General features: G+C 46.4%; 1 protein-coding gene across 7 annotated transcripts in view; it reads left to right on the forward strand.

The window, feature by feature from the left end:
- Positions 1 to 26,541, forward strand: part of BCAR3 (BCAR3 adaptor protein, NSP family member) — a 221,552-nt gene that overhangs the window by 150,527 nt on the left and 44,484 nt on the right. Inside the window, exon 1 of one of the 7 annotated variants that reach the window (XM_005894698.2) lies at positions 15,769 to 15,972. The exons of the other annotated variants lie outside the window; for them this stretch is intronic. Coding sequence (XP_005894760.2) covers positions 15,889 to 15,972 — 84 coding nt within the window. The 5' untranslated portion in view covers positions 15,769 to 15,888. Of the gene's footprint in view, positions 1 to 15,768; positions 15,973 to 26,541 lie in introns of those variants that run through there. 7 annotated transcript variants of the gene reach the window in all.

The raw sequence follows: 26,541 nt of genomic DNA on the forward strand, positions 1-26,541 counted from the left end.
GGCTGTTACCTTTTTCATGTGTCTCTTTTAATCTAGAGGAACATCCCAGACCCAGTTTGCTAGCTATTTTCAAATATACAGTATAGTGTTACTAACTTTAGTCACTGTGCTTTACATTACGTCTCCAGGACTTGTTCACTTTATAACGGAAATACGTACCTTTTGACCCCCTTCCACCCATTTCCCACCTCTCATCCCCTAGGGTAGTATTTTAAATTGCCTTTTCTGATCATTAGAGATATTTTTCTTTGTTATTATAGTAAAATTTGTAAAGTTGTAGTTCCATAAAGGTTAATTGCAGTGTGGAATCTGAAGTCATATCAGTGACCTTTTCTTTTTTTTTTTTTAACTCTATTCCCTTAAAACCCATTGGTCTGTCTGGCCATGTGAATGGATTTTAACTGTGCATGATTTTGTATCATCGTGCATTGATCATTTGAAAAATATTGGTTTGCTGAGTTATGCAGATATTCCAGCTGTTAACATACATCACTATACAATGCCAAAAATTCACACTCATTATCATCACTCATGAAAAACATCATTAAAGTATTGGGAAAAATCATTAAAGTATTTACCGCTTATGGTGATAAATGCAAGTTTCCCAAAATTCTAATTTTCAGTTAAAAGCTCAGGTTTTAGCATTGGCAACAAACAATGTCAGTTGTTTTCCTTGAAGTGACAGGCTCACTTTGTTCATTTTTTTGGAAAATGTCTGCCGAATAAATTCTCAAGTCTGAATAACCATTGTTTGTCAGGCATTCCTTGAAGTAAAAACGGCGCTCCGTGAAACAGCAGCTGGTGCAGCCCTCGGTTTAATGGCACCGTCACTCTCCCTCAAGACAGCCATTGTGTGGGGTGTGCAGCAGAAGAGCTGTGTGTCTGCTTCCTGTCTTGCCACACGGAATGTTTGAGACATGGACTCAGGGGCCAGGATGTGCTAAAGTAATACAGTAGTCCTCCGATCTGCAGCTTCAGTCACCCAGTCAACCATGGTCTGAAAGTTCCAGAAAGAAACATTTCATAAGTTTCATTTTATGTGGTGGTACGGTATTTTTTTTACTGAAGCATAGTTAATGTGCAATATTATATAACTTATGGGTGTACAATGTAGTGATTCACAATTTTTAAAAGTTATGTTCCTTTTATAGTTATAAAATATTGATGACATTCTGTGTTATGTAATATATCATTTTAGCTTATTTTATATCTAGTAGTTCGTACCTCTTAATCTCCTGCCCCTATCTTACCCCTCTCTGCTTCCCTATCCCCACTGGTAACCACTAGTTTTTTTCTCTGCATCACTGAGTCTGCTGCTTTATTATTATATTCACTAGTTTGTTGAATTTTTTAGATTCCACACATAGGTGATATCATACACTATTTGTCTTTCTCTGACTTATTTCACTTAACATAATGCTCTTCACGTCTATCCATGTTGTTGCAAGTGGCAAAATTTAATTTCTTTTTTATGGCTGGGTAGTAGTCCATTGTGTGTGTGCGTGCATGTGGGCACACGCTTGTGTATACACATCTTCCTTTTCCATTCGTCTTTGGATGGACATTTCCATATCTTGGCAATTAATTGTAAGCCATGCAGCTATGAACATTGGGTGCATGTATCTTTTCAAGTGTTTTTTTCTTTTTTTTGACAATTCATAAGTTTTAATTCATGCACCATTCTGCATAGCCTGATGAAATCTCATGCCCTCCCACTCCTTCCCACCTAACCCATGAATCATCTCCTTGTCCAACATATCCTATCCCTTGGTCACTTGGTGGTGGTGGTGTTGGTTAGTCACTTGGTAGCCATCTTTTGTCAGACTGACTTTTTTTTTTTTTTTTTAATTTATTTATTTTAATTGGAGGCTAATTACTTTACAATATTGTATTGGTTTTGCCATACATCAACATGCATCCACCACGGGTGTACACATGTTCCCCATCCTGAACCCCCCTCCCACCTCCCTCCCCATACCATCCCTCTGGGTCATCCCAGTGCACCAGCCCCAAGCATCCTATATCCTGCATCAAACCTGGACTGGCGATTCATTTCTTATATGATATTATACATGTTTCAATGCCATTCTCCCAAATCATCCCACCCTCTCCCTCTCCCACAGAGTCCAAAAGACTGTTCTATACATCTGTGTCTGTTTTGCTGTCTCGCATACAGGGTTGTCGTTACCATCTTTCTAAATTCCATATATATGCGTTAGTATACTGTATTGGTGTTTTTCTTTCTGACTTACTTCAGTCTGTATAATAGGCTCCAGTTTCATCCACCTCATTAGAACTGATTCAAATGTATTCTTTTTAATGGCTGAGTAATACTCCATTGTGTATATGTACCACAGCTTTCTTATCCATTCATCTGCTGATGGACATCTAGGTTGCTTCCATGTCCTGGCTATTATATCCAGTGCTGTGATGAACACTGGGGTACACGTGTCTCTTTCCCTTCTGGTTTCCTCAGTGTGTATGCCCAGCATTGGGATTGCTGGGTCGTATGGCAGTTCTATTTCCAGTTTTTTAAGGACTCTCCACACTAGTCTCCATAGTGGCTGTACTAGTTTGCACTCCCACCAACAGTGTAAGAGGGCTCCCTTTTCTCCACACCCTCGCCAGCATTTATTGCTTGTAGACTTTTGGATTGCATCCATTCTGACGGGCGTGAAATGGTGCCTCACTGTGGTTTTGATTTGCATTTCTCTGATAATGAGTGATGTTGAGCATCTTTTCATGTGTGTGTGAGCCATCTGTATGTCAGACTGACTTCCAAGGTATTGTAGTGTTTGTTCACATAACCCTTATTTTACTTAATAACGGCCCCAAAGCACAAGACTAGTCGTGTTGGCAATTTAGATGTTCTCTTACTGTACCTAATTTATAAATTAAACTTTATCATAGGTATGTTAAAAATATATATATATATGAAAAAAACATTGTGTGTGTGTGTGTGTGTGTGTGTGTGTGTATGTACATGTATATGGTTTGGTCCTGTCTGTGGTTTCAGGCACCCACTGGGGGTCTTGGAACATTGTCCGCACATGAGGGGAAACTACTGTGATTCTTACTGCTTCATCAAGGACTCTTTAAGTGAAACTGGCTCTTTTTTTAAAGTAGTAGTATATTTTTAACTTTTCACATTTAAAAAGAAATTTAAAAAAACATGGTGGTCAAGAAACACAGTGACTACTGAAGAGTTGGTGCCTTCCCCTTGCTTACTGCTACCGTCCCAGTGGTTTTACCCATCATGGCTTTTGTCCTGTCAGCATAAATATCAACCCAGTGAAAAAGGCAAAAAGGTCTCAATATTATTACAAAAATAGTGTTGACCTCATGGACTCTCTGAGAGGCCCCTGTGGGCCCTGAGACCACTGTGAGCCCTGCTGTCCTCCTGCCACTTGAGCTGTTATAAAGCTGCAGAAACACTTAAAAATAATCACTGTTCATCTTAATCCATATTTTTTTCTCTAGCTATGCTTTTTTTTTTTAAACCCAGCTTGCTCAGCAATTGCATTTACGTTTAAAATACTGATCATAAATAGAGAAGTGTTAATGTCCAACTCTTTGCCACCCCATGGACTGTAGCCCACCAGGCTCCTCTATCCATGGACTTCTCCAGGCAGGAATACTGGAGTAGGTTGCCATTCCCTTCTCCAGGGGATCTTCCCAACCCAGGGATGGAACCTGGGTCTCCTGCATTGTAGGCGGATTCTTTATCATCTGAGCTACCAGGGAAGGCCAAAATTTTCATGTAAAAATAAGAAAAAACTGAGACTGTATCCCAGAAATATGGGTTCACAGTTGTCCGCCTGTTTTTTTACAATGGGACTGTGAAGCCTCAGTAAGTACTAACTCTATTTCACGCAATCAAGTCATTGCTCACTATATACTGTGAGGACCTGGGCCACAGCAGTTGCTGTTGTACTTTAATTGCATTATATTAAAACCATAGAATCCTAGATCTTGGTGAGGTAAAAGCTTGGTTCATGGCAAAGATACTCAGCTTGGGTGTGTGAATGCATTCAAGGGGTACATTTCCTTGGGGCAGGCTGAATGTGAACATTCCCCTGGTCCTTAAGCTTATATTCATTGCTGTGTATTTGCCCATTCTCTGCTCCCAGCATGGATCAGCTGGCTGACTCCATTCATCCTTTCTGTCAGTGAAGATAAGGATGTGTCACACCCTGGGAACCAGAGCATGCCACTCTGCCCTTCGAGTCCCAGCTTTCTCCAGATGGCATCTAATTGTTCCTTGAATGACCTCAGTGTCCAGGCTGCAGGAACCTGGTCTGAGAGGCCGTTTCACATATTTATTAGCCCGTGGATGAGAACTGACTACACAAAGCCCCATTCACACTCTCAAAAGAGCTTCTGGTACAGAAGAAATGATGAAGCTGATGGCCTGTTTCCTGTGGCCACCAGTCCCCAGCTGGATCCTTATTTTTCACAGGCCCAGTTGGGTGCTTTCTGAAAGGAGTCCAGCTGCATCCATCAGATCCAGTCTCTGCCCCTCTGTCTTCCCATGGTCTTTCCTGGAAGGAGCCTAAGCACAACAGGGCCGTGTCCTCTCCTCTCCTGGTTTGCAAAGCATTCCAAGGTTGCTCACACAGAGCACAGGTGGTGGGAGCTGGGAATTACTGTGTCCTGGGAGCCTCTTCCTGTTTGGGAACCCAGGTAGTTCCCAGTTTGAGAGAGGCAAGTGCTTCTCAGCACGGAAGTGACAACCAGCCCTAATCCAGCCGCAGGGATGGCAAGGCGGATTCACCAACGAGGACCACATCCCCCCCTGTGCCAAGTCATATCTTGTGCCTCTGTGATTCTTAACTATTTGGGGGGGGGTCCCAAATAGTTAATAGTATTTCTGCAAATTTGATGAATAAGAAACCCATCTCTGCAAATACGCACTCACACTTACTGAGCATCTTACTTCCAAAGTGTTTGTGGATCCAGATTGAGAATTGCCTGTGCTATCTCCAAATGTTCTGGCACCGTGCTTGGTATTGGCATGATGACAGTGACTGAGACCTGGGTCCTGAGGTCACCAGACATGGACACAGATCATTTTAATGAGTGTTTGAGTAGCTGGATACTTGAAGACGGAGTTGGAGCTGGAGCCTCTCACTGGGATAAATAGAATAAGAGCAGTGGGCAAAGGAAACCCCATAGGGCCACACAACCTGGGCACCAGGGCTCCTTCCAGGATGTGTCCACCTAAGGACGACCTAGGGAACACATTCGGAAGATCTAAATATAACTTGGGGTTGCTGTACATTTCCTTTCTTTTGACCTAGAAGTCATGGAAGTTGCACTCCCAGGTAATCCATCGTACCTGATAAAATTCTCCTTTGTAAAGAAATGTCTCAGCCTTTACCTCTGAATCAGGTCCTCAGGCTTTCTACAAAACAGAATAGCCTTTGGAAATGTTCTCTGGGATCTTAAGATGCTGCTCTTGCCTGTATAAGCAGGATGGAGTGGGCTGTTTGTTAGCAGTTCCCCCTAGCCTGGGAGGGATGGTGGGCGTGGGAGCAAAACCTCACGCCTACACTCAGTGGCACACAGCATTCCAACTTCATGAGTCCTCTGTCTTTTCCTACAGGCAGACTCATGCCAGCTTCATCCTTGAGAACTCATGACAACTCGTGTCTATAATGGAGTGTCCTCGGAGTAGGCCGTGAAACACCATTAATTTCCACCCATCACTAAAACATGAGTGTACCACCCTGTTACTAGGGCATATGTCGTACATGTTTCCGTGTAACATCAGTTTATGTTGACTCCTTGTTAACATTTCCAGGTTTAGGGATGACGTCTTATACATGTGAACTCTAGCGGAGCCCAACACAGATGTGTTATATTTCACTCTCAGGTTTCACCTAATCTTACGCTGATAAGGTGAACCTATAAACTGTCAAACTGATGATGTGAGCTAGGAAGTTTATCACTGGGAAGGGCAGGGTGGAGTGTTCTGGGTTGATTGTTCTGGGGAAGGAAAACACGTCTGGACTCTGAGACCTTGCATCTGCTTCTCTCAGCATGTTGGCTGCATTCTCTCAGATCAGCTTCTCCATGTAGTTGGGGGCACATGGCTATTGGCTGCTCAGAGCTTATAAACTTAAAACTTATGGTCCAAAAGGAAAAGTGGGCCTCTCCCTCTGCTCTGATTTGAAAAATCCCAGGGAAGGACTCTGATTGGTCTAACTTAGGTCGCATGTCCACTCCTGGACCATTAGGGGCTTCCCTGGAGCTAAGATGGTAAAGAATCTGCCTGCAAAGCAGGAGACACAAGTTCAGTCCCTGGGTCAGGAAGATCCCCTGGAGAAGGGAATGGCTACCACTCCGGTATTCTTGCCTGGAGAATTAAGTGTTCAGTTTCCTGATTGGCTCTCACAACCATTACAAGTATGAGTACACATGCCATGGAGTAAAGGTTTTAAATGTAATAAACACTGTCTGCTATCTACATCATTTCCCCCGTGAATGTTGAGGATCAGAATCTACCAGGCTATGTCTCTAACTGTCACTGTCTATTCAGGATACTTACATAAAATGTTGGCATATGAATTCTAGGTTTTACAAAGATATTTTTGTTTTGATCTTTTCAAGTCCTATACTTGCCTTTCTCTAGCTTGTCTCCCTCCTGGTTTACTTATATGCTGGATATCCATTGCCTCCCAGCTTAATTATCAGATCCATACTGTTAACAGGGAAATTATAGGTGGGAGGTAGGGAGTGGTGCAGAGGGGCTAGGATCCCCCTGTAGAGTTTGACTTTGGAGAAATCCCTGCATCTCTTGTCACAAGTGGCCTAACCCTGAGGCTGGTGTGTTGTTCCTAGAGGATGGTCCAGGTGGGTTCCTGCTGCTCTTCCTGGTAACTGCCTTCCTCCACACTGTCCTCCCACCCCTCTGGGTACACACACAAGGCCAAGGGTTGTATTGTGCTTTGAATCACTGACAGAAAGAACCTGTTGTCTCCACGAGTGTTGACTGTCTGAGTGTCACTTCTAAGCTAGTAATCAGTACAGTCTTTCCGGTACAGCTCACCCTCCAAGTCGGCCTGTTCCTATAGAGAAATGGGCACAGTTGGCATCTCCATTTACCACAAAGACGGTCTTAGCGCTCCATTTATCAGCTTTGCTGCCTTCTGGCTTTTCTTAGATTCTGGCCTCAGTGTCCATCTGTGCATGTCCTGCCCTTTCCCATCAGTAATGACGAGGACCTCTGATCGGGGCTATTTCAGAGGAGACCTGCGTCTGTGTTGCCGAGAATATCGGTCACTCGGTAGGAGGGAGAGGGCGGTTGCAGGCTGCCTTTTGGGTTTGCACAAGATAAGATACTCCAGGCAACCAGGTGGTATCCCTGCTTCCATGAGCACGGCCGATAGAGCCAGCCATTCTGATTCATAGTCGTTTTAATTATTAACTCTAAGAACTTTTCAGTCTCACATGTGAAATGGAGATAATGTGTCTCCTAAGTGAGTGAGTCAAGTCGCTCAGTCGTGTCCGACTCTTTGCGACCCCATGGACTGTAGCCCACCAGACTTCTCTGTCCATGGGATTCTCCAGGCAAGAATCCTGGAGTGGGTTGCCATTTCCTTCTCCAGGGGATCTTCCTGACCCAGGGATCAAACCCGGGTCTCCTGTATTGCAGACAGACACTTTAACCTCTGAGCCACCAGGGAAGCCCATGTGTCTCCTAGTGTGAGTATTAAACAGACACTATGGTAAAAGTTTTCTGTATGAATACTGGCTCTTGAGGACCTTGCATATTGGGTCATGAAGGCTCCTTTGAGGAGCCCAGCTGAGAAGTGGAAAGATGTCACAGTCTAGTGGGAGGGACTGCATCCCAGAAGGCTGTGGTTGGAGAGGGGCTGCTGAAGGTCACACTGGTAGCTATTCTGCATTTGCTAAGTATTATGTGCAGACGGGCCCTTCTGCCAGCTGGGGGAAGGAGCTCTCCTCCTCTCGCAGGTATTTAAAGTCACTCCAACAGCGGAAAGGAAGGTGGCCCTGCTTGCCTCAGAGCTCTCTATCTCCTCTTACCAACTGCAGCCTTGCCAAGACTCGACTGCGCTCATGGTGATCAAGGGCAGGGGTGTTGTCTTTGCTCATGTCCATGATGACCAGGGTATCCATTGTACTCGTCTCTCTTTTAGAAAGTAGACCAAGTAAGACCCTCAGAGGCTACGTCTTTAAAAGCCACTAAAAGTCTTTGTGGATCAGTGAGGATTTTTAGGTCACATGACTCTTGGGTAAAACCATGGCCCCCTCCCCTGGTTGAACAGGTACTCATACAACAGTTTGTATACAATTTCCAATGGTTCATGGAAGCCCCCTCCCACTCCGAGGTTCAGAACTCCTGGTCTAGACTGGTTCTCATAGCTCTTTGGGCAGAATGCATAAATATCCAGCATGTCCCTCCAGTGATCCCCAGGATCAGTTTATGACTATTAAGAAATGATGTTTTCCTGCAGAAATAATTTGTTGAGGTGGCTGGAATTTGCTTGAAACCAGAGGAGAAGAGATTAATAAGATCACTTTCTGTTTTCTTGGCCAGTTCAAGGCAGGAATGAGGTGAGGTTGCCTGCACCTCTCACCTGGTGCCGACCCCGCCCTCTGCCCCAGCATTCCTGCCCTCTCAGGCATCCCTTGTGGCTGCTTCCTCCACTCAGAACCTCAGTAGCCTCTCTGAGGGGTGTGGCCTTGGAAGAATGCACTGTAACTCTGGTGATCCTGCCCTCGGGGGCTGGTGAGGAGGAGGTGCAGACAGCAGAATCGGAGGTGACCGAGAATGTCCAGAGAGAGCAGCGGGGTGAGGCAGGCACAGCATCCAAGGAAGGGCTGTTCCAGACACACTTCTAATTCTAGAAATGGTTGGCATCCATGTACCCAGTTACATGGGCTGGTAAAATAAGAAAGAGGCACATGGGAGATGGCCCTTCTGGGGACTCTAGATACATGTGGAAGGGTTGGTCTCAGGACAAGTATCTGGAAGGCCAGGCAGTAGGGGAGGTTAGAGGAGCATCAGGCAGGGCATCCGGGTGGGACAGAGGCTGAAGCCCAGCTCTGCAGTCAACCTGGTGTGGAGACAGTGGGAAAGGAGGGGCCCCGGGACCCCCACTCAGACTGGCTGGGACAGTGGTGGGACATGGAGAGCGTGGTAGTTGCGAGTGGACCCAGGAGTTCCCCTGGGTGAGGGCCAAGTGGGCAGATGCTGTGGACTCACATGCTGTATGTTAAAACAAACAACTCCCCAAGTGACAGAGACTCTGCCATAGAAAATCATCTGAGCTATCTGAGCAAGTGTGATTCAAACCATATGTGCAGTTTTAATATGTGATCTTAAAATTTGAAGGCTAAAAAATATCTCATGGCTAAAGAAGCTCTAAACTCCTTCTCGTTGTTTCCTGGCCTTCAGGTCTTAAGAGCTACTGTGTACCAGCTGGGGCCAGTCAACGGCTCAGGCCTTTGCTGTCCACACTGTCCTTGCAGGGCATGGCTCCTGTAGCCTGCCCCTTGGGTTAGGGCCAGGAGACAGGATGCAGCTGGGTGTGTGCCCTGAGGGAGGAATGGTCTAGGGGTCCAGGTTTTGTGAGCCCTTCCTTTGGAGGGCAAGAAAGCACACACTGGCTGAGTGTCTAGTCTGTGTTTCCAGGCTCTTTATCTCCTATTTCACTTGATCCTCCAAAAAGAAAAAAAAAACTGGTAAGTTGGAGGAGGAAACTAGGGCTCAGAGAGGTTAAGAAATTTCCCATGGTTACCCAGCTTGCTAGTGGTACAACGAAGACCTGAACCCACCCTTGCTTTCCCTCTAGCCTGCCACCTCCCAGCAGCGCCTGAAACGCGCTGTGTCCTGAAGCTGTTTCGGCAGATGCATTTTGCAGAAGTGCTTGTGAGAGGGGCGAGCCAGTGGCAGCCAAGATGGGAGCCAGTGTGGCTGGATCTGGTTGGAGCCTTTGCGCATTCTGGCCATTTCCGCAGCACTCTGCATGGGGGTGGGGGATCTCTGAGGGGCTTTTGTGGTCTCTGTGAGTTGCTCGAAGGGGAAAGAGCAAAGCATCCAGCGAAGAAAGTCGAGCTACAGTGACAGGAGAACAAATGAGAGCTCTGCGTGCAATGCCCACACAGCGAGTGTAGGGTGGAAGGAAGCTTGGGTGGTGGGTGGCGGATCGTCTCAAATGAGTCAGACTCCCAGGGGTGTAAGGATGGGCTTCAGAGGGCAAGGAATCCCCTGAAATTGTATGTTGAACATCACAATATGTGCCTTTTGTTCTGAGAGGAGGGTCCATGGTTTTCATAGACTCTCAAAGAAGGCTGAGACGGCCAGAAAGTCTGAAACTGCTGTTTGAGAGGCTGGAATTACGCCTCGTGCATGTTCTTTTAATTTTCCCTAAATGCTAAAAATAGAAAGTTGAGCTTGCCTAATATAGGATTTCTGGGGGCGTGTCAGGAAATAGGTGATGGTGTTGGTGGAGGGATGTATGGGACAAGATTGTATGCAATGGTTCAAGAAGGCAGTCAGGGCTGGGTGCTCTCACCTGATGGTGCTTCACGTTATCAGTTATACAATTTCAGTACCTGTTAGAGAAACCAACTTTGTGGAGGGGACAGAAGACTCAGTAGAGAGAGAAATCTGTTTGTGAATACTGTCTCTTTGTTGATGTGCTGAGCGGATCAATACTGCTTCTGGATAGAGACCATTTCACAGCCATACTCTTTCATCCCCTGGAGGAATCTGAGGGAACCCTCAGAGAGAGATGTGCACAGCAGATGCTTGTAAATGCATCCTCTGTGTTCCTCTCTCTTTGCTGGCGACACACAAAGCAGCCCTAAGAACTCGACCGGCGCTTCCCGCCCTCCTCCCGCCAAGTCCAGTTTTCATTCCCTTTTGGAGTAGGAACTAAATCACGTTTGCCTATAGGAAAATGTGTTGAACTGTCTTTGGCATCTTGTGTAGCTGCTGAGTCTGGCGTGAGGAGGAGGTGACCTCTTCCTTGGGCCTCCTTCCTCAGTGGTTTCCCAGCTGTTCTCCTCCAGCCTTGTGGCTCCTATGGAGGGTGGGTGCTCCTAGACCCCTGGCCCCTCCCTGCCCCCTCGCCTCCTGGTTACTGTGATCAGAATCACGCAGACAGGCCAGTGCCAGGGAAGCAGGGCTGTTGATAAGCATGCCTCCTTCCTGCCCAGGGCTTCCCGAGCCCAGGAGCGGGGCCTGCAGAAGGTGGCCTTGGGTCCTTAGGATTGGGCCAGTACAGGTTCCTCTTCCTGCTTCCACTACCCCAGGAGGAACGCCTTACACGCTAGCTCCTTAGGGCTGTCTTGGTTCACCGAGAGCTGGATCACTGGGGTTTAGTGGAGGCAAAAACCCAGGAGGGATAGATCTTTCCAGGGAGGTGAAGGCGTCTCAGCATGTGGACTGCTGTTCATCTCTTGACTGATGTTCCAAGTGTGTCCCCCGTGGGCAGAGACCAGTCAGGCCTCATGCCTTGGACCAGTGCCCCCAGTCACAGCCTGCTGCCCATCTTGGGCAGTGTCACCCTACTCGGGGCTGCTTGATAGTGACCGAGAACACCTTGGTGTGTGTTGTGTGTGAGGCTTGTTGCCTTGCTTCTGGGCTGGCCCCAGGGAGGGGAGGGGAGTGGAGGTGTGGGCAGCATTGTGTTCTCAGTGGCCCTGAAACAGGAAAAAGCAGGTCCCTGGCAGACATATCTTCCTCCTCAGAGACCTCGCCACCCCACCCCGCCATTCCATGTCAGAGAGGGCACCTACCTCACAGGGAGGCTGATCTTCTAGTGGGGACTGTGGCACTTGGGGAAAGGGACTCTGTTCACCTCTCAGTCCCTCCCAGCCCCAGGGCTGCTGCCAGCAAGAAACCTTGTCTGTGAAATATGACTGGCAGGCAGCTCCTGTTTCCATGGTTACTAAATAGGGCAGGTTCGTATTAGGGAAGGAAAGAATGGCTTGTGCAGGAGCTTTCCTCTGGTCTACTCTAATCCTCTCCCCAGACAGGATGGGCAGCATCTGACCTGAGATCATGAGTATTTTCTTCCAGGGTTCACCTGCCTGCCCAGCACTGGCTTTTTTTTTTTTTTTCTAAAAATGTGCTGTTTATAAAAGTAGTACCTGTTCACCTTTACAAATTATAATTCTACAGATGACGTTACTTCCATTTTAATGCACAATTCAGTTCATTACACTTGGTGTAAATTCTTTTAAATTAAAAAAACTATATATTTTCTCAATCTTAATCTTTTCCAATATGATCAGAGAAAAACAGCCCATTAATATTTTAATTTGCCTTTAATTAATTTACTACAGATATTTTTAATTTTCATTTTATGATATAGTTGTATATCTGAAAGCAAGTATTTTAGTCAGTATTTTGTGTGGTAATATAGAGATGTTTTATGTGGTTTTGTGATTGGTCTTTGTCATTTAGTACTTTTTTGAATAGTACTTTAATGTTATCACCCATTAGGAATAGAAAAAAAATGGAAAAGTTAATTTTGCTGTTTGTTTGATTGAATTTGAGGATAATAATGATCTGTAAGGAGAACATTGAATAAGGGACCTCCAAGAAGTATTTACTCAGTTTGGGAATTCTATTTATTCATAATGTGTCTGTTTTCCTACATGCTAAGCTATAGCTGTTCCTGGCTTTTTTTTTTAAACAGGTGTTTTTCTTGGTGCTGAGTAGTGAATCTCCCAGGAAGCCAGAGGGGGCGCTAGAGAGCATGGTGGGTTCCCAGAGCTCTGTGTTGCCTGCTCCTGGCCTCCCGCCTCTGTCAGTTGCTGGGGTTGCATTAGAGATGCTGACCCCTGTCCCCAGAAGGGCCTGGTGTTTAGAAAGCCCTGAATACAAATTTGGCTGGTCCTAAATCACATGTAGGAGATCAGCCCTGGGATTTCTTTGGAAGGAATGATGCTAAAGCAGAAACTCCAGTACTTTGGCCACATCATGCGAAGAGTTGACTCATTGGAAAAGACTCTGATGCTGGGAGGGATTGGGGGCAGGAGGAGAAGGGGACGACAGAGGATGAGATGGCTGGATGGCATCGCCGACTCGATGGACCAGAGTCTGAGTGAACTCTGGGAGTTGGTGATGGACAGGGAGGCCTGGCGTGCTGCGATTCATGGTGTCGCAAAAAGTTGGACACGACTGAGCGACTGAACTGAACTGAATTGAAATCACATGTAGGGAATCATCAGACAATGACTCCCTGCCCCGGGTCACAAGCTGTTTTCATGAAGCTGTGTGACAAGTTTAATTATAAGACATTAGAAGAATCTATTTGTTGATCAGATACTAGGTTCTGGCAAAAGCACAAGCTGGAGTTCCGGGTCCTTTCTCTGATGAGTGGCACACCATTCTGGTCCTCTGTTTCTTTGTAACTAGAATAGAATCATCATTGTGGGAAGAATGTGGGGAATTGATCAGTGTGGATGGGAGACTTTAAAAGCATAACAAGTCAGTGAAGGGCACTTTACAAATTCATGCAATTATCATCTTTAGTTGCAATAACATCATGTTATTTTAGTCTCTCTCCTTGGCCTTTTCAAGAGGAAATTGATTAAAACCTTTGAGTGCTGCTTTAGAAATTATTTTTGGTGTGGAACAAAAAAAATAAAAAGTGCTTAGAAAACAGTTACCTAATAAGATTAGCTCATTCTTTAATCCTGACAGAACCAATTCTTTGTGCATTTTGGAGATGTTCTTTTTTTTGCGTAAACAGGGAAAACCTCAGGTGACAAGAGCTGCGATTCTGCAGTGACCTGCATGCCTTTTGTTGGCCCTGGAGCACCTGACTACATAATTCTATGTAATTTATAAGTCTGAGTGTTTTTAAGTACATTTTCTTTCAGAAATGCACTTCATTCACGCTTTCTGGGAGTGGGGGTAGGGTATTGAAATTCAGAGGCTTTGGCTGACTAATCTCACTGAATTTCTGTTAAGGATTTAAGGAGCTGTTTCTCTTCTTTTTCCTGAGCTGAGAATAGTCCCTTTCTAGCCTTTTGGAGGAGTTTCTCACTCTGACAATGAGTTTCTTACTCATTCCAGCCAAAGAGGAATGGCAGGTGCAGACTGGACACCTTCCTGGTGGCTTTGGTCTGATGGATGAGTCGTCTCCACAGAACTGCTGGGGCCATGGGCCCTGGCCACTCATGTGGACTTATTACCCTTTGAACCCCATCTAGTGGAAATGAAGGCACACAGAGAAAATGCCTCCTCATAGGTTCAGTTCATAGACCTTGTGGGGACAGTATTGACCCACCAACTGAACCATCTCCAAGGGCCCCTGCAGCTCCAAACCCCACAAATCCTCCCAACCTTGGTATTTGCTTCCAAGGTCTCAGGTGGACTTCCTAGGACCCAGGGCAGCACATCTGAGCCCTGGAATCCTGGTGGGGGAGGGGGAGCAAGTGGAGGGACCAGAAAGGAAGTCAGCCCCCCTGGTTGTTCTGTGATGACAGCTCCATGCCCTTTTCGAGGTGTTTATTAGGCTGAACCTCTGCTCCTTCAGGGAAGTGTGAGGGCTGTCACTCTCCAGAGCCCTCATTCAAGTACAGGAGCTGCTCACCAGGCATCGAACAAACAATCCTCTATTTTTACAGGCTGACTTGACCTAGTCCAAAGGCCGAGGCCTCCTGAGGATTTGAGGCTAATCCTGTTGGATATTTCTCATACCTCCCTCATGCCTCATTTGGTATTGTTCCTTTCTGGACTGAATGGGTTCTGTTTCTTCCTCATTACAAGTTTCTGCCTGTGTGAAGTTTTAGAAAGCTTCAGGACACATTCCGTTTTTGAGTGGCCGAAGCCACAGAAAGTTAATATTTGGAACATAGGAGAGGAAGTGCTACAGGCAGAAATCTGGGTTTGATTAAAAAAAAAAAAAAGAAGAATTGTTGGGAATCCACTATGACTGGAATGAAAGAAGAAAAGCAATTCCTTTCCGCTAAGGTGTCAAGGGGGCTCTTGGTAGGGATAAAGGCCTAAGAAGTGCTGGAGAATCACTCGGTGGTGTTAGATGCGAGGTTCATGCCTTGGATCTGGGTTAGGCAGGGTGAACAGTTACAGTGAAGTATTTAAAGTGAAGGAAGGGAGTGAGAAAAACAGTTGGGTCGAAAGAGGGCACACAGCCTGTCCCCCATCCTCCCAACAGACTGCTGCAGGGCCAGGTGGGGAGGGCAGGGCTGCTCAGGGTGTTTGCTGACAGACTTGCTAATTAAACACCAAAAGGCAATATTGCTTTGCCAATAGTGATGGCTGTGCCAGCATTATCAGCTGCAAACTGGCTGCCCAGGAGCATCCTGATTAAAAATAAACAGTTCTGAGGGGTGGTCTGGGAGAGTCCCAGGTTTCTCAGGACTGCTAGGATCACTCCCAGGGGAAAGTCACACCCAGGTTGCCTTCCCGTCCTTGTCTCAAAGGAGCCTCTCTCTCATCACGGAGTGGTGTGATGTGTGCTCCTTGAACTCCCAGGTCCTGGGGTGACAGGCAAACAGACACAAGCTCTAGGAGCAGAGTGCCTGATGCCTTCAGCCCTGGGGGAATAATGATTTCTGCTGGGTCTCTAAATTGAGGGGACAGCTAAAGCCCAAAGCCTCTTCTGAGAGAGGTTAGAATTTCATCAGAAAGTGAGTCTGGTCACATGAGGATTTCTGGCACCGAGTGCATGGCAGGCTGGACACCCGCCTGCCAGAATTGAGCGAGTGGATCGTATTGGCTTCAGCGAAGAGGGAAAGTCCCAGCCTGGCCTGGGAGAAGGAGCCGCTCACTCCTCCCTGCTCTGCACAGCTGCTGCGGCAGGACTGGGGTGTCAGCCGCAAGACCCATCTCGGTTAACCCTAAAGACAGTGTGTGGCCCAGGGACTGAAGACTGAAAGATGCCTAAGGAATGCAATGCCTTCCATGCCCTCTCGGCCGCTCTGTGCTGCTTCTATCACCGCAGGTCTTTCCTTGGAGTCAAGGTAGGTGTGGTTAGAAATAAGGTAGAGCTAAAGTTCTCTGGGAGGGCTTGAAAGCACTAGGAAAAGTTGGCAGCACACTGGCTCTAAAATCAGAGACACTTGCTCTGATGGATGGATCTTCACAAGCTCCTAGTGGTGAGCTTCCCTGCAAGCAGAATCGGGCCACGCGGAAGGGGACACCTTGTCTTGCTTAGCGAGAAAGCTCTGTTTTTCAGGAGACTTTCCATTTCCTTGGGCTGAAATTTTATACCAAAGTAGCTCAAGACTATTTTTTTTTCTTCTCTCTCTGTCTCTGCCTGTCTTCCCTTGTTCGTAATAAATGTGAGATGGCTGAGCCCCTCTCTTCACTTGCCCCGCTCCTCCCTTATGTCAACGACGTATAGAAGTACAAAAATCATCAAATATCTCCTTTCAAATTAAAGTCATGTTCCAAAACATTTTCTCATTCAGAACTGTTTTTTTTTTTTACTGCTCCCGTTTTTAACCTTTGTTACAAGACATCAGTATCCAAGGTTTTGCGTAATATGTCAATGCACTATTTATTTTGATAAAAATATTCAAACAACCTCATTTGACTATTTCAAGACCAAGCCTCTGTTCTGTTGCCCACCTGTGACAACACCTAAGAATCCTGTTTGGTACAGGCTGTCGTTGATCTGGGCGCTTGTCTGCTTTGGGAAAATCCTGTTGGCCCTGGCAGGACTGGGGACCTCATTTATTCATGGGAAATAGGAATAAGAAAGCTCTCAAGGAATACTTCCCACCCTGACAGCAGAGCTCCCTCTCCTGAGGGACCGACTTATTCGGTGCTGTTGAAAAAGCTACAACAGGAGAATTTAACAGGAAACCCTGTTAAAGGCAGAAAGAGCCCTTTGTAGAAAAGTATACACTGAGAAGAGGAGAGGCTTCTTCATATCTTACTGCCCTTTTGGAGTGTTCAGAGTAGATTTCTAACCATTCTGCAAAGTTCGTTTCTGTCTCTTTGTCAGGGGATTTGAAGGAGAGTGAGTAGTCATAGGTTAAAAGTGTTTCCTCCCGCATTTGAAAGCGCCTTTCTATCCTGGAGCCCAGTGGGGGTGATGAGGACCATGTGGTTTCTGGCCTAAATATGGATCGTTCTGGTGTGGGGCAGATGAAGTCATGCCATTAACAGTATTTTAAAGCTGTCAGAGATAGACCAGGAGGTCCCAGAGGGAATCGTGCACGTCAGGGATTGGCAGTAGGTTTACCCTCTAATAGAAGTCCTCCCATAAGCCAACGTCTGCTAATTCAGTAAAGTGCAACTCAGCATTTGGTATATTAGGAAATAACCCATAAATATCTAGTCTGGATGGTGAGATTCTGTTTGGAGACCCCTGTTCCTCTGCAGTTATTTCCTCCAGGACCAGGCCACAGTAACATGGGGCTGCTCTTGTTCATTTGCTAAGTCGTGTTCGACTCTTTGCGACCCCATGGACTGCAGCATGCCAGGCTTCCTCTATCCTCCCCTATCTCCAGGAGTTTGCTCAAATTTGTGCCCACTGAATTGGTTATGCCATCCAACCATCTTATCCTCTGTTGCCCCCTTCTCCTCCTGCCTTCAGTCTTTCCCAGCATCAGGGTCTTTTCCAGTGAGTCTGCTCTTCACATCAGGTGGCCAAAGTATTGGAGCTTCAACTTTAACATCAGTCCTTCCAATGAATATTCAGGGTTGATTTCCTCTAGGATTGACTGGTTTGATCTCCTTGCTGTCCAAGGAACTCTAAGAGTCTTCTCCAGCACCATAATCTGAAAGCCTCACTTCTTTGGTGCTCAGCCTTCTTTATGATCCAGTTCTCATATTTGTAACTGTCCTCTGGTTTCCCCACCACGGTCACTCCTGGTGACTGACTGTTGATGGAAACACCTTCCTTCCCACCTGGGCTTCCTCTCCCACCCCTAGTTTGTAGCATCGTCATAGTCCAGGGAGGGGGCCTGATCTGCTCACTCACCAGAACCTGAAACCTTCAGACCCAGCTCAAGGTTCCCCATGGACCCTTGTTAAAACAAGCATTTCCCTGTCTTGTTTTACTTAGTTACCTGGGAAAGAAAACGCCCCTGTGTTTAAATCCCTCCTCCTGCCAGTGTTGCCCCAGAGATAATGCTGCATCGCTTTATTGACTCCCACTTTAATTAGGGGTTTCAGGTCCTGCCACTCATAATTAGTTTCTGTTGTAATTAGAGTTTCAAAATTAAATTGGGATTGATTGCCTGATAGCAAAGCGGAAATAAAGCTCCAGTTCTTGACCATGGATGCTGCTTCTCTTGGCATGAATTTCTCATACCAAAAATAACACTGCAGTAGCCATGGTAACTTTCCATTTGGTCTAATCCATATCATCTCTGGAGAAAGTAGAATGTTATTAATAGTGTTTGTTGTATGGGAAGAAAACTAAAAATATAAAAGCTCCTTCATCACATAGGAGACCAAACACACAGGCGCTTTCAGGGAATAAGATTTTATTTGCAGAGATGATGCAGAATTTCATTTGTGTTTAAGGGCCTCATGTGGACTTGTATAGACATGTCCTGGAAAGGAATTAATTGGGAGGCCAGGAGTGAGAGGAAGTCAAGGATATGCAGGCATTGCTGGTGCTCACAGAGTTGAGGCTATGTCAAGGGTCATGGCTTTAGCAGCCCAGAAGGGTTCACATAAGGCACTCATTTCACAAAAGACTACTGCCTCTTGGGTAAGAAAAGGAAGGGATGTTTTTGCTTATACCCAGTGGAAAAGAGTTCGCCGTGAAGATATTCCAGATCCATGACATTAGTAGAGCACATTCGAGTTTGAAAATCCCCAAATGTCAAATATTGTAGCCTTTTCATGTGTAAGCACTCTGTTAGGTGGGGCAGGGGGTGATTAATGACAGTTGAGGCAGGTTCCTGCCTTTGAAGGACTTCCCACTAGAGCGTTAGTCTACAGAGTCATTTGTTCCATTTGCAGAAGGCTTTCTGAGTTCCTTCACTAGTTATCTCACTGGGGTCTCAAGGCAAGCTGAGTCACGCAGGGCAATCGTTTATCTTTTTCCACAGGGGAGAGGCCGAGGCTCAGAGAAACTCCCTGCCCTAGAATCGTTTGCTGGAGAACCAGGAGTAGAAATCAGGTTTCTGTGGCCTCAAGCCCAATGTCCTGTCTCCAATACTGTGCGTGCTAAGTCACTGTGGTCATGTCTGACTCTTTGCGACCCCATGGGCTATAGCCCACCCAGCTCCTCTGTCCATGGAATTATCCAGGCAAGTATATTGCAGTGGGTTGCCATGCCCTCCTCCAGGAGATCGTCTCGACCCAGGAATCAAACCTACATCTCCTGTAGCTCCTGCATTGCAGGAAGATTCTTTACCGCTGAGCCATCAGGGAAGCCTTCTCCAATACCGTAGGAAGACCATTGAATGTGGAACAAGGTAATTTTGTCCCAGATAGTACTTCAGTTAACAGTTCAGTTGAGAAAGAATAGCGTGAACCTCAGCTTTTCAGGAGAGACTTCAGGGAGACACAAAACTGGTCTTCACATACTAGGTCTCCCTCCTGGGGCAGTGGCAGGGCCACCTTTCTGTCCATAGAGAACTGCAGAAGGAACTGGGGGAAGCACAATAGAGCCCGCTTCTGGGACTGGCCATGGGGACAAGCCCCCATTTCTTCTGGCCCCTCGTGTCTCTGATTCTCCTTGCATGTGGGCAGGGGAACAGGAGCTGAAACTTGCCAGCATATCAACGGCTGCTCCTGAGGAAGGTAGGTGTGATTGTACAAGAAACTTCAGGGGAACCAGAGACAGGAGTTAACCTTGCAAGTGCAGAATTTGTTGTTGTTCAGTCACTCATCCTGTCTGACTCTTTGCAACCCCAGAGACTGCAGCACACCAGGCTTCCCTGTCCTTCACCATCTCCTGGAGTTTGCTCAAACTCATGTCAATTGAGTCATTGATGCCTTCCAACCATCTCATCCTCTGTCGCCCCCTTCTCCTCTTGCCCTCAATCTTTCCCAGCATCAGGGTCTTTTCCATTGAGTCAGTTCTTTGCATCAGGTGGTCAGAGTATTGGAACTTCAGCTTCAGCATCAGTCCTTCCAATGAATATCCAGGGTTGAGATTTCCTTTAGGATTGACTGGTTTGATCTCCTTGCAGTCCAAAGGACTCTCTAAGAGTCTTCTCCAGCACCACAATCCAAAAGCATCCGTTCTTTGGTGCTCAGCCTTCTTTATGGTCTAACTCTCAAATCCATACTTGACTGCTGGAAAAACCATAGCTTTGACTATCCAGACCTTTGTTGACAAAGCAGTGTCTCTGCTTTTTAACACGCTGTCTAGGTTTGTCATAGCTTTTCTTCCAAGTAGCAAGTGTCTTTTAATTTCACCTTTCTGAACACCAACAGGGAGACTGGAGTAGGGAATCAGAGGATAAATGAATCAGTAAGTCTCAGCTAACCAGTCACTAAGTCCAGTGGCGCTGGTCTAGTCAACAAGAAGTTATTGTTAGAAGGCAGTGGATTTTAAGCATAAATGTTCCCATACGGAGGTGTGACTGTCTTTGTAGCCACGAAGTTCCGTGTAGTGGGAAGTGCTTAAATCATGGTATTGCATTTTGCTTTGTTTTAGCTCATTTCCCTTATCCCTGAAAAAAGTATCCAGAGCCTCTCTATGAATATACATTATAGCCTGAGGTCTCTCAACTGCCCATCCTTGGAGAGTTGGGTCCTCAGAGCTTGCTTTCATTGGGAGCTGCCTTTCTGTGTCAGAGTGAGCACGATGGAGGGAAGGTCCTGCTCATTGTCCCTGTGGCCCATCTCTTGTCTGTCTGCCATTGTGACCACGTGCATACTGCTGATACGTCCCAGTGTTGACGGTAGCCTCAGTTGCCTTTGTCGTGGGGCTGTTGCACCGTCAGCACACGCTGTGCGAGGCAGAAAAAACCACTGGGGAAACGTCTAAGTGACTCAGCCCCTGCTTGTGGTGGTTGGTAGTTGCTCATTTATCTCTCCTGCCCTCCAAAGGAAGGAAGGGAAAAAAAAAAAAAAGCCTAGCACAGCTTTTTTAAAGAAACTAAATGTATTCCCTTGGCATCTGGAGGCTGCGGGAATCTGGTTTCAGTACCAGGGGAAGGACATGCCTGACAGAGGCTGGGTCCCAGAGCCCCCTGCACCACAGACCCTGGAGCTTGGATCCTGGCCGAGACCTTTGTTTTTGTTGGAGAGACGTGGGTGGGAAGCAGACATGAGACTGGGATCCTGGGAAAATTTTGTTAGTGGGCCGGTACCTCCAGGACAGCAGATAGATGAGGCTGTGCCTGCCTCTGGGGAGGATGCTGGTGAGTGGGGGTGCTTGGGCCACAAAGATCATCACGCACCATGTGCGAGCGGGCAGTACACGGAGGGCTCAGGCCTCTGTGCTGGGTTTAAAGATGTCTTCAAAGACAGGTGTGGGGCCTTCCAGCCGATGCACATTTTGGACATCCCCGGGGGCCGTAGAGGAGACTTGGGCTGTCCTGGTGGGGAGAGCTGGGGAGTGCCTCCTGGGGTGGACACTCCTGTAGCATCCCTGACCACATCTGGATTTTCAGGGCGTGTCCACAGCCCCAGAGCTACTGTTGGGCTCTGGCTCTGGCCATGAGAATGTCACGGCCTATTTTTCTAGCTTATGAAAGAGCTATGATCAGTCTTTCAGTTTGTGTGGAGAACTCTGCCCAGTGTCCACTCTAATATGTGTGCATTTTTACAAAAGCACATGTACACAAAGAACCAAAAAGCTAGCATTGTTTAATTCTAGTTTAATTCTAGTTGGGATTTGAGGGACCACTGAGCCAACCTCCCACTCAGAATTCATCTACTCTCCCCACCGCCATGCCCAGCATGTGTCTCGAGGGCCTGTGGGTCCTGGGGAGACAGTGAAAGTTTCTGTCCTAAAGGAGCAATTCTGTGTCTGGCCAGGGACATGGACATGCAGGCAACTCTCTCCAAGGTGCATGGTGATGCAGAGGCAGGGAGAAGTCACAGCACAATGTGAAATGCTGGGCAGAGGGATTAACCCAATTTGGGGTCAGGGAACCTCCTGGTGGTAACACCAGGCAAGTCTTAAAGGAGTGTTAGGAGGAAGACACCCCGGGGAGAAAAAGAACATCAACACAGGACTTCAGGCTGAAGCTAAGGAATGGAGGGAGATGAGGCCAGAGAAGAGGCCAGCACACAGATGGCACAGGGCAGCAGGGAGCCAGTGCACACTCAGAACGGGGAGTGGGTGAAGCTTTGGGTGCCAGCCTCCCGTGTCAGGATGAGTTTAGGGAGCTTAACCAGAGTCTCCCCTGACTCATGCTGTTGTCCTTGAAGCCTCCCATCAGCTCTGCTTGTCCTTGCTCAGCTCACTCATATTTTCCTCCCTCCAGCTTCTCTTTAAGCCTGTTTCTAACACGCATAATAAGATCCTGTTTCTAACTCCACAGCAGCAGCTCAGACCATCAGGCAGGATACTTTTCCGTCCCCACTGCTGCCCCCACAAGCTGCAGCTCTATCCATGTCTGAATCCATGATTCTCACTTCCTGCCTGCATCCTCTGAGGATGAAATGTCCCTCTCCCAGACCAAGGCCCGCCCTGCCACCTGTGCCCATGACCACCCCCTTTCCCAAAGAATCCTCAGGCACCTTCAGTCTGTCCCTTTTTACCAGCACTTTCCTCTTAGCTCCAGTCTTCCCTATTCTAAAAATAATCACCATTTTGATGTCTTCTTTCCTGGTCCCTGGCTTCCTCCATCCAGAGAGCTGGTTAACACAGTCTCTGCCTCACTTCCCATTGGCCACTCAGCCCCCTTGACCGGACCAGCGGCCTGTCCTCGCCAAGTCCAGTGGCTGCTGTCCAGTTCTGATGCTATTAGAACTCTCTGCTGCACTTGGCACTGTTGGCCATCCCTTCCTGGAAGTCTGCTCTCAACCTCTAGGACAATGCACTCTGCTTATTTCTCCTAGATCCTTCCCGACCCATCATACTGTGGGGTTATGGACTCAATGTTTGTGTCTGCCACCAACCCCCCCATTCATGTTGAAACCCTAACCCTGATCATGATGGTATTAGCAGGTGGCCCCTTTGGGAGGTGATTAGGTCAGGAGGGTGGTGCTTTGATGATTGGGATTAGTGCCCTTATAAATAAAGGGGACCCAAGGGAGCTCTCTTGCCCTCTCCACCTCCACCATGTGAGGACACAGCAGGAACATGGCCATTTATGAACTAGGATGCACTCTCATCAACCACTGAGTTTGCCAGTGCCTTGATCTTAGACTTTCCAGCCTCCAGTAACTGTGAGAAAGAAATGTTTTGTGCTTATGCCACTCAGTCTGTGGTATTTTTCTTACAGGAGCTAAAAGGGACTAAGACACCTGTCCTTCAGCTTCTCTTTCTAGCCTGCCTCTTAAAAGCCAGTGTCCCCAGCCCTCTTCTCATATTCCCTCTGTAACTCATATCTTGGGGGGCATTTGAGACAGCACACCCCCTCTGCATTGAGGATTCTCAAGCCCTTCTCCACACGGGGTGAGCCGCTCCATCCAGACAGCTCCGGATGTACATCTTCCTCCGCAGACTTGCTCCCCGCTCGTGCTTCTGCGCTGGAAGTTGGTGGCTCAGTCATCTTCCAGTAGCTCCCATGTCTCTTCTCCCTCTTCATCTTCCATGTCTAATCAATTATAAGTCCTCATGACTTTACTCCTAAACTCTTGTCTCATGTGCCCCTTCCTCCTTTCTCTGCCACCAGTACTGCACTAGTCCAGGTCTCATTGTCTGTTTTTAAAAAATACCATTTTATTTTGAAAATTTACAGGTCTTGGTTGCAGCACGAGGGATCTTTTGTTGTGGAGTGTGGGCTCCAGAGCACATGGGCTCTATAGTTTGTGGCACGTGGGCTTATTTGCCCCGACGTTATGTGGGATCTTAGTTCCCCAACAAGGGATCAAACCTCCTTCCCCTGCACTGGAAGGTTGATTCTTAACCACTGGACCACCAGGAAAGTCCCTAATTACCTGCTACTGCTTGGAATTCTGCAGTAACTTCCTAAGTGGTCATCTGGCCCTGAATCTTCATAGGAGATCATTTCACTACCCTTCTATTTGACATTTCCTGAGACGGGAGGTATACTGTACCCTCAAGGAAATACATCCCCACATTTGAAGACTCTAATTACTAGAAAGTTGTTCCTTGTGTTGAGTCAGAATCTGTGCCCTGCAATATCCAGCTATTATTATTCTTCAGTGAAATGGTGTAAACCCTTCAGATGCGTGCTTTTCCCCCTCCAGCATGTCTATTTGAGGCCAAATTAGTTGGTATGAATAGACACCTAGAAATAAGACAGGAGGGAGTCTGGATTCATTTCTCTATGGAGTTGAACCAAGAATATGTGACCTGTCATTGGGATGAGAACACCTCAAACCTGTGTATATGTCAATACCTCATGTTCCCCACGTCCTTTCTGTACAGACTAAACATGTTTAGTTCTTTGTATATTTTGGGGGACTTGGATTCTAGTTTTCAGGCAATCCTTTACTGCAAAAGTCTAAGCGAGTCACGAAAATTCACGGCCTTGGTCATGTTTTCTTTTGTGAGATATAATTATTCTTGCTACCTCTTTAACTTCAAGGACATTGTATGATTCATGAGATATGAGTTGTATTGTATCAGGTGTCTTCTCCCTCTAAGTCCAGCTGCTGTTTCCCTGATCCTGCCCATGACATCTAACATGGTGTTTGTATTAAAAAAAAAAAAAAAAAAACTTATTAGATGAGTTATGTGGGTGTCAAGACCTTTGAATTCCTCTGAGAGAAATATATACCTTTAAAGTGGCATGCATGTGACTTGTATATTGGAAACCATAACCATAATGTTGATGCTTGGCCAAAACCCATTTTGTGATGAATCATTTAGTTCTCCTGAAAACCTACTATATACTTAGCTCTGATATATAATGCACTTTTTGAGACAGTTGTTAGTCATGTGCTATTTTGGAAAGAGAGAATTTGGAAAGTCATTTATTCCACACCCCACACTGAAAGGCTTTCTGAGTCTTTGAATTTTTCTCCATGTGTTTGGCATATCTCACTTTTCTGCCAGTTACATCTCCTAGTGTCTTTCAGTCACAATGCATTTTGTTTATTCAGTAATGCCTCATTCATTTGAGGTGAAGTAAGGAAAGGATAGAATTTGGGTTTGGGGTTTGTTTGTTTTTGTAAAGGATTGTATTTGAATTGATTTTTATTTTCTGATATTCTTATTTAAGAGCAAATAGGGCATCCATTTGGTGTACAGCTGTGTTCCAGGTCACCCATAATTTGAATTAAGATGTTGAATTAACAAGCTTGAATTACCAGTGGTAAGCTTTCTGGTTTGGCTCTCTCTGCATCCTGACCTCTGGTCAGTTGGTCTCCAAATCCTTATCCTGGGTCTGCCTTAGCCAGGGAAGTCTGTTTTTCATTCTCCATAGATGTTAACAAAGCACTACTCTTACTGAATGGAACCTCACTGCCAGACTGAGCGATTAATATTTCACTTGCATTGTCTCATTTAGCCTGTGTGCCAACCCTGTGAGAAAGGGGTTATTATCAGAAGTCACTTGAGGACATGGTTAAAGGCAGCAAAGCAGTTTAGAGGTGGTTTTCATCAGTGGAACTGGTACTCGACTTTTATTTGACGCCCTTCATATCACTGACCCAATAAATGATTAAGTGCAACCAGGGACCTCCAGCCTTCATTGTAAGTGTGGGCACATCCGACTTTTCACCAGGAGGAACCAGAATACAGGGCTGCCGCACGGGGGTTACTTGGATGTCTGCTCCAGGAAATCATCTAAATTTGATCTAGAGGCGAGGGTACCCGCCGCAGCTTTCAGCAGGGCCGGATGTTAACAAATGGCCTGTTGAAAATCTCATCGTGTTTCAGTGTATCTATTACCAGAGAAAGGTGAGACCCCCTTGGAGCTGAGCACTGAGTGAGCCCCTGAGTAAATAATGTTTTGTCAAAAGGGTGAGAAACGTGATGGGCAAACCCACTAGGCTGGGTTGTGGGGGCTGGTGTGGAGCTCTTACAGTGTAGTGAGTGCATAGGGCGAGTCCTTTCACTTGTGAGTAACCTTTTGAAGGAAGGAAGAGCTGTTTTCTTGTTGGATGTGCTGCATTCTGTCACACTTAGAATTCCTCCTGCCGTTTTCAGACCGAAATCAGTCTCCTTCAGTGAGAAATAATTTTCAATCCCTTGGTGTTTCATCAAAATGAAATTGAATTTCAAAAGCAATAGCTTCATGATCTAGCAGGATGGGAAGGTGTGGGGGGAGAACCTTGCCCAGAGAATGATTGGGGATAAAAGGCAACAGGAGTTTAACATCAAAGGGAGCCGTGGGTACCAATCAGAATGATTCTAGTGTAATTAGTTTGGAATGGAGGATTAAGTTACTGCTGCCTGCTTAGTGGGTACGCTGCTTTAAGGCTCCAGTCTGCACAAATTAAAATGAAAGCAATCTTTTTCATTTACACACATGGAAAGCAGAATTTTAGTGGGAATTTCTCAGAACCTTGATAAGCCCAGAGGTCCA

This window comes from Bos mutus, chromosome 3 (genome assembly GCF_027580195.1).
Source record: "Bos mutus isolate GX-2022 chromosome 3, NWIPB_WYAK_1.1, whole genome shotgun sequence".
NCBI classification, from domain to species: Eukaryota; Metazoa; Chordata; class Mammalia; order Artiodactyla; family Bovidae; genus Bos; species Bos mutus.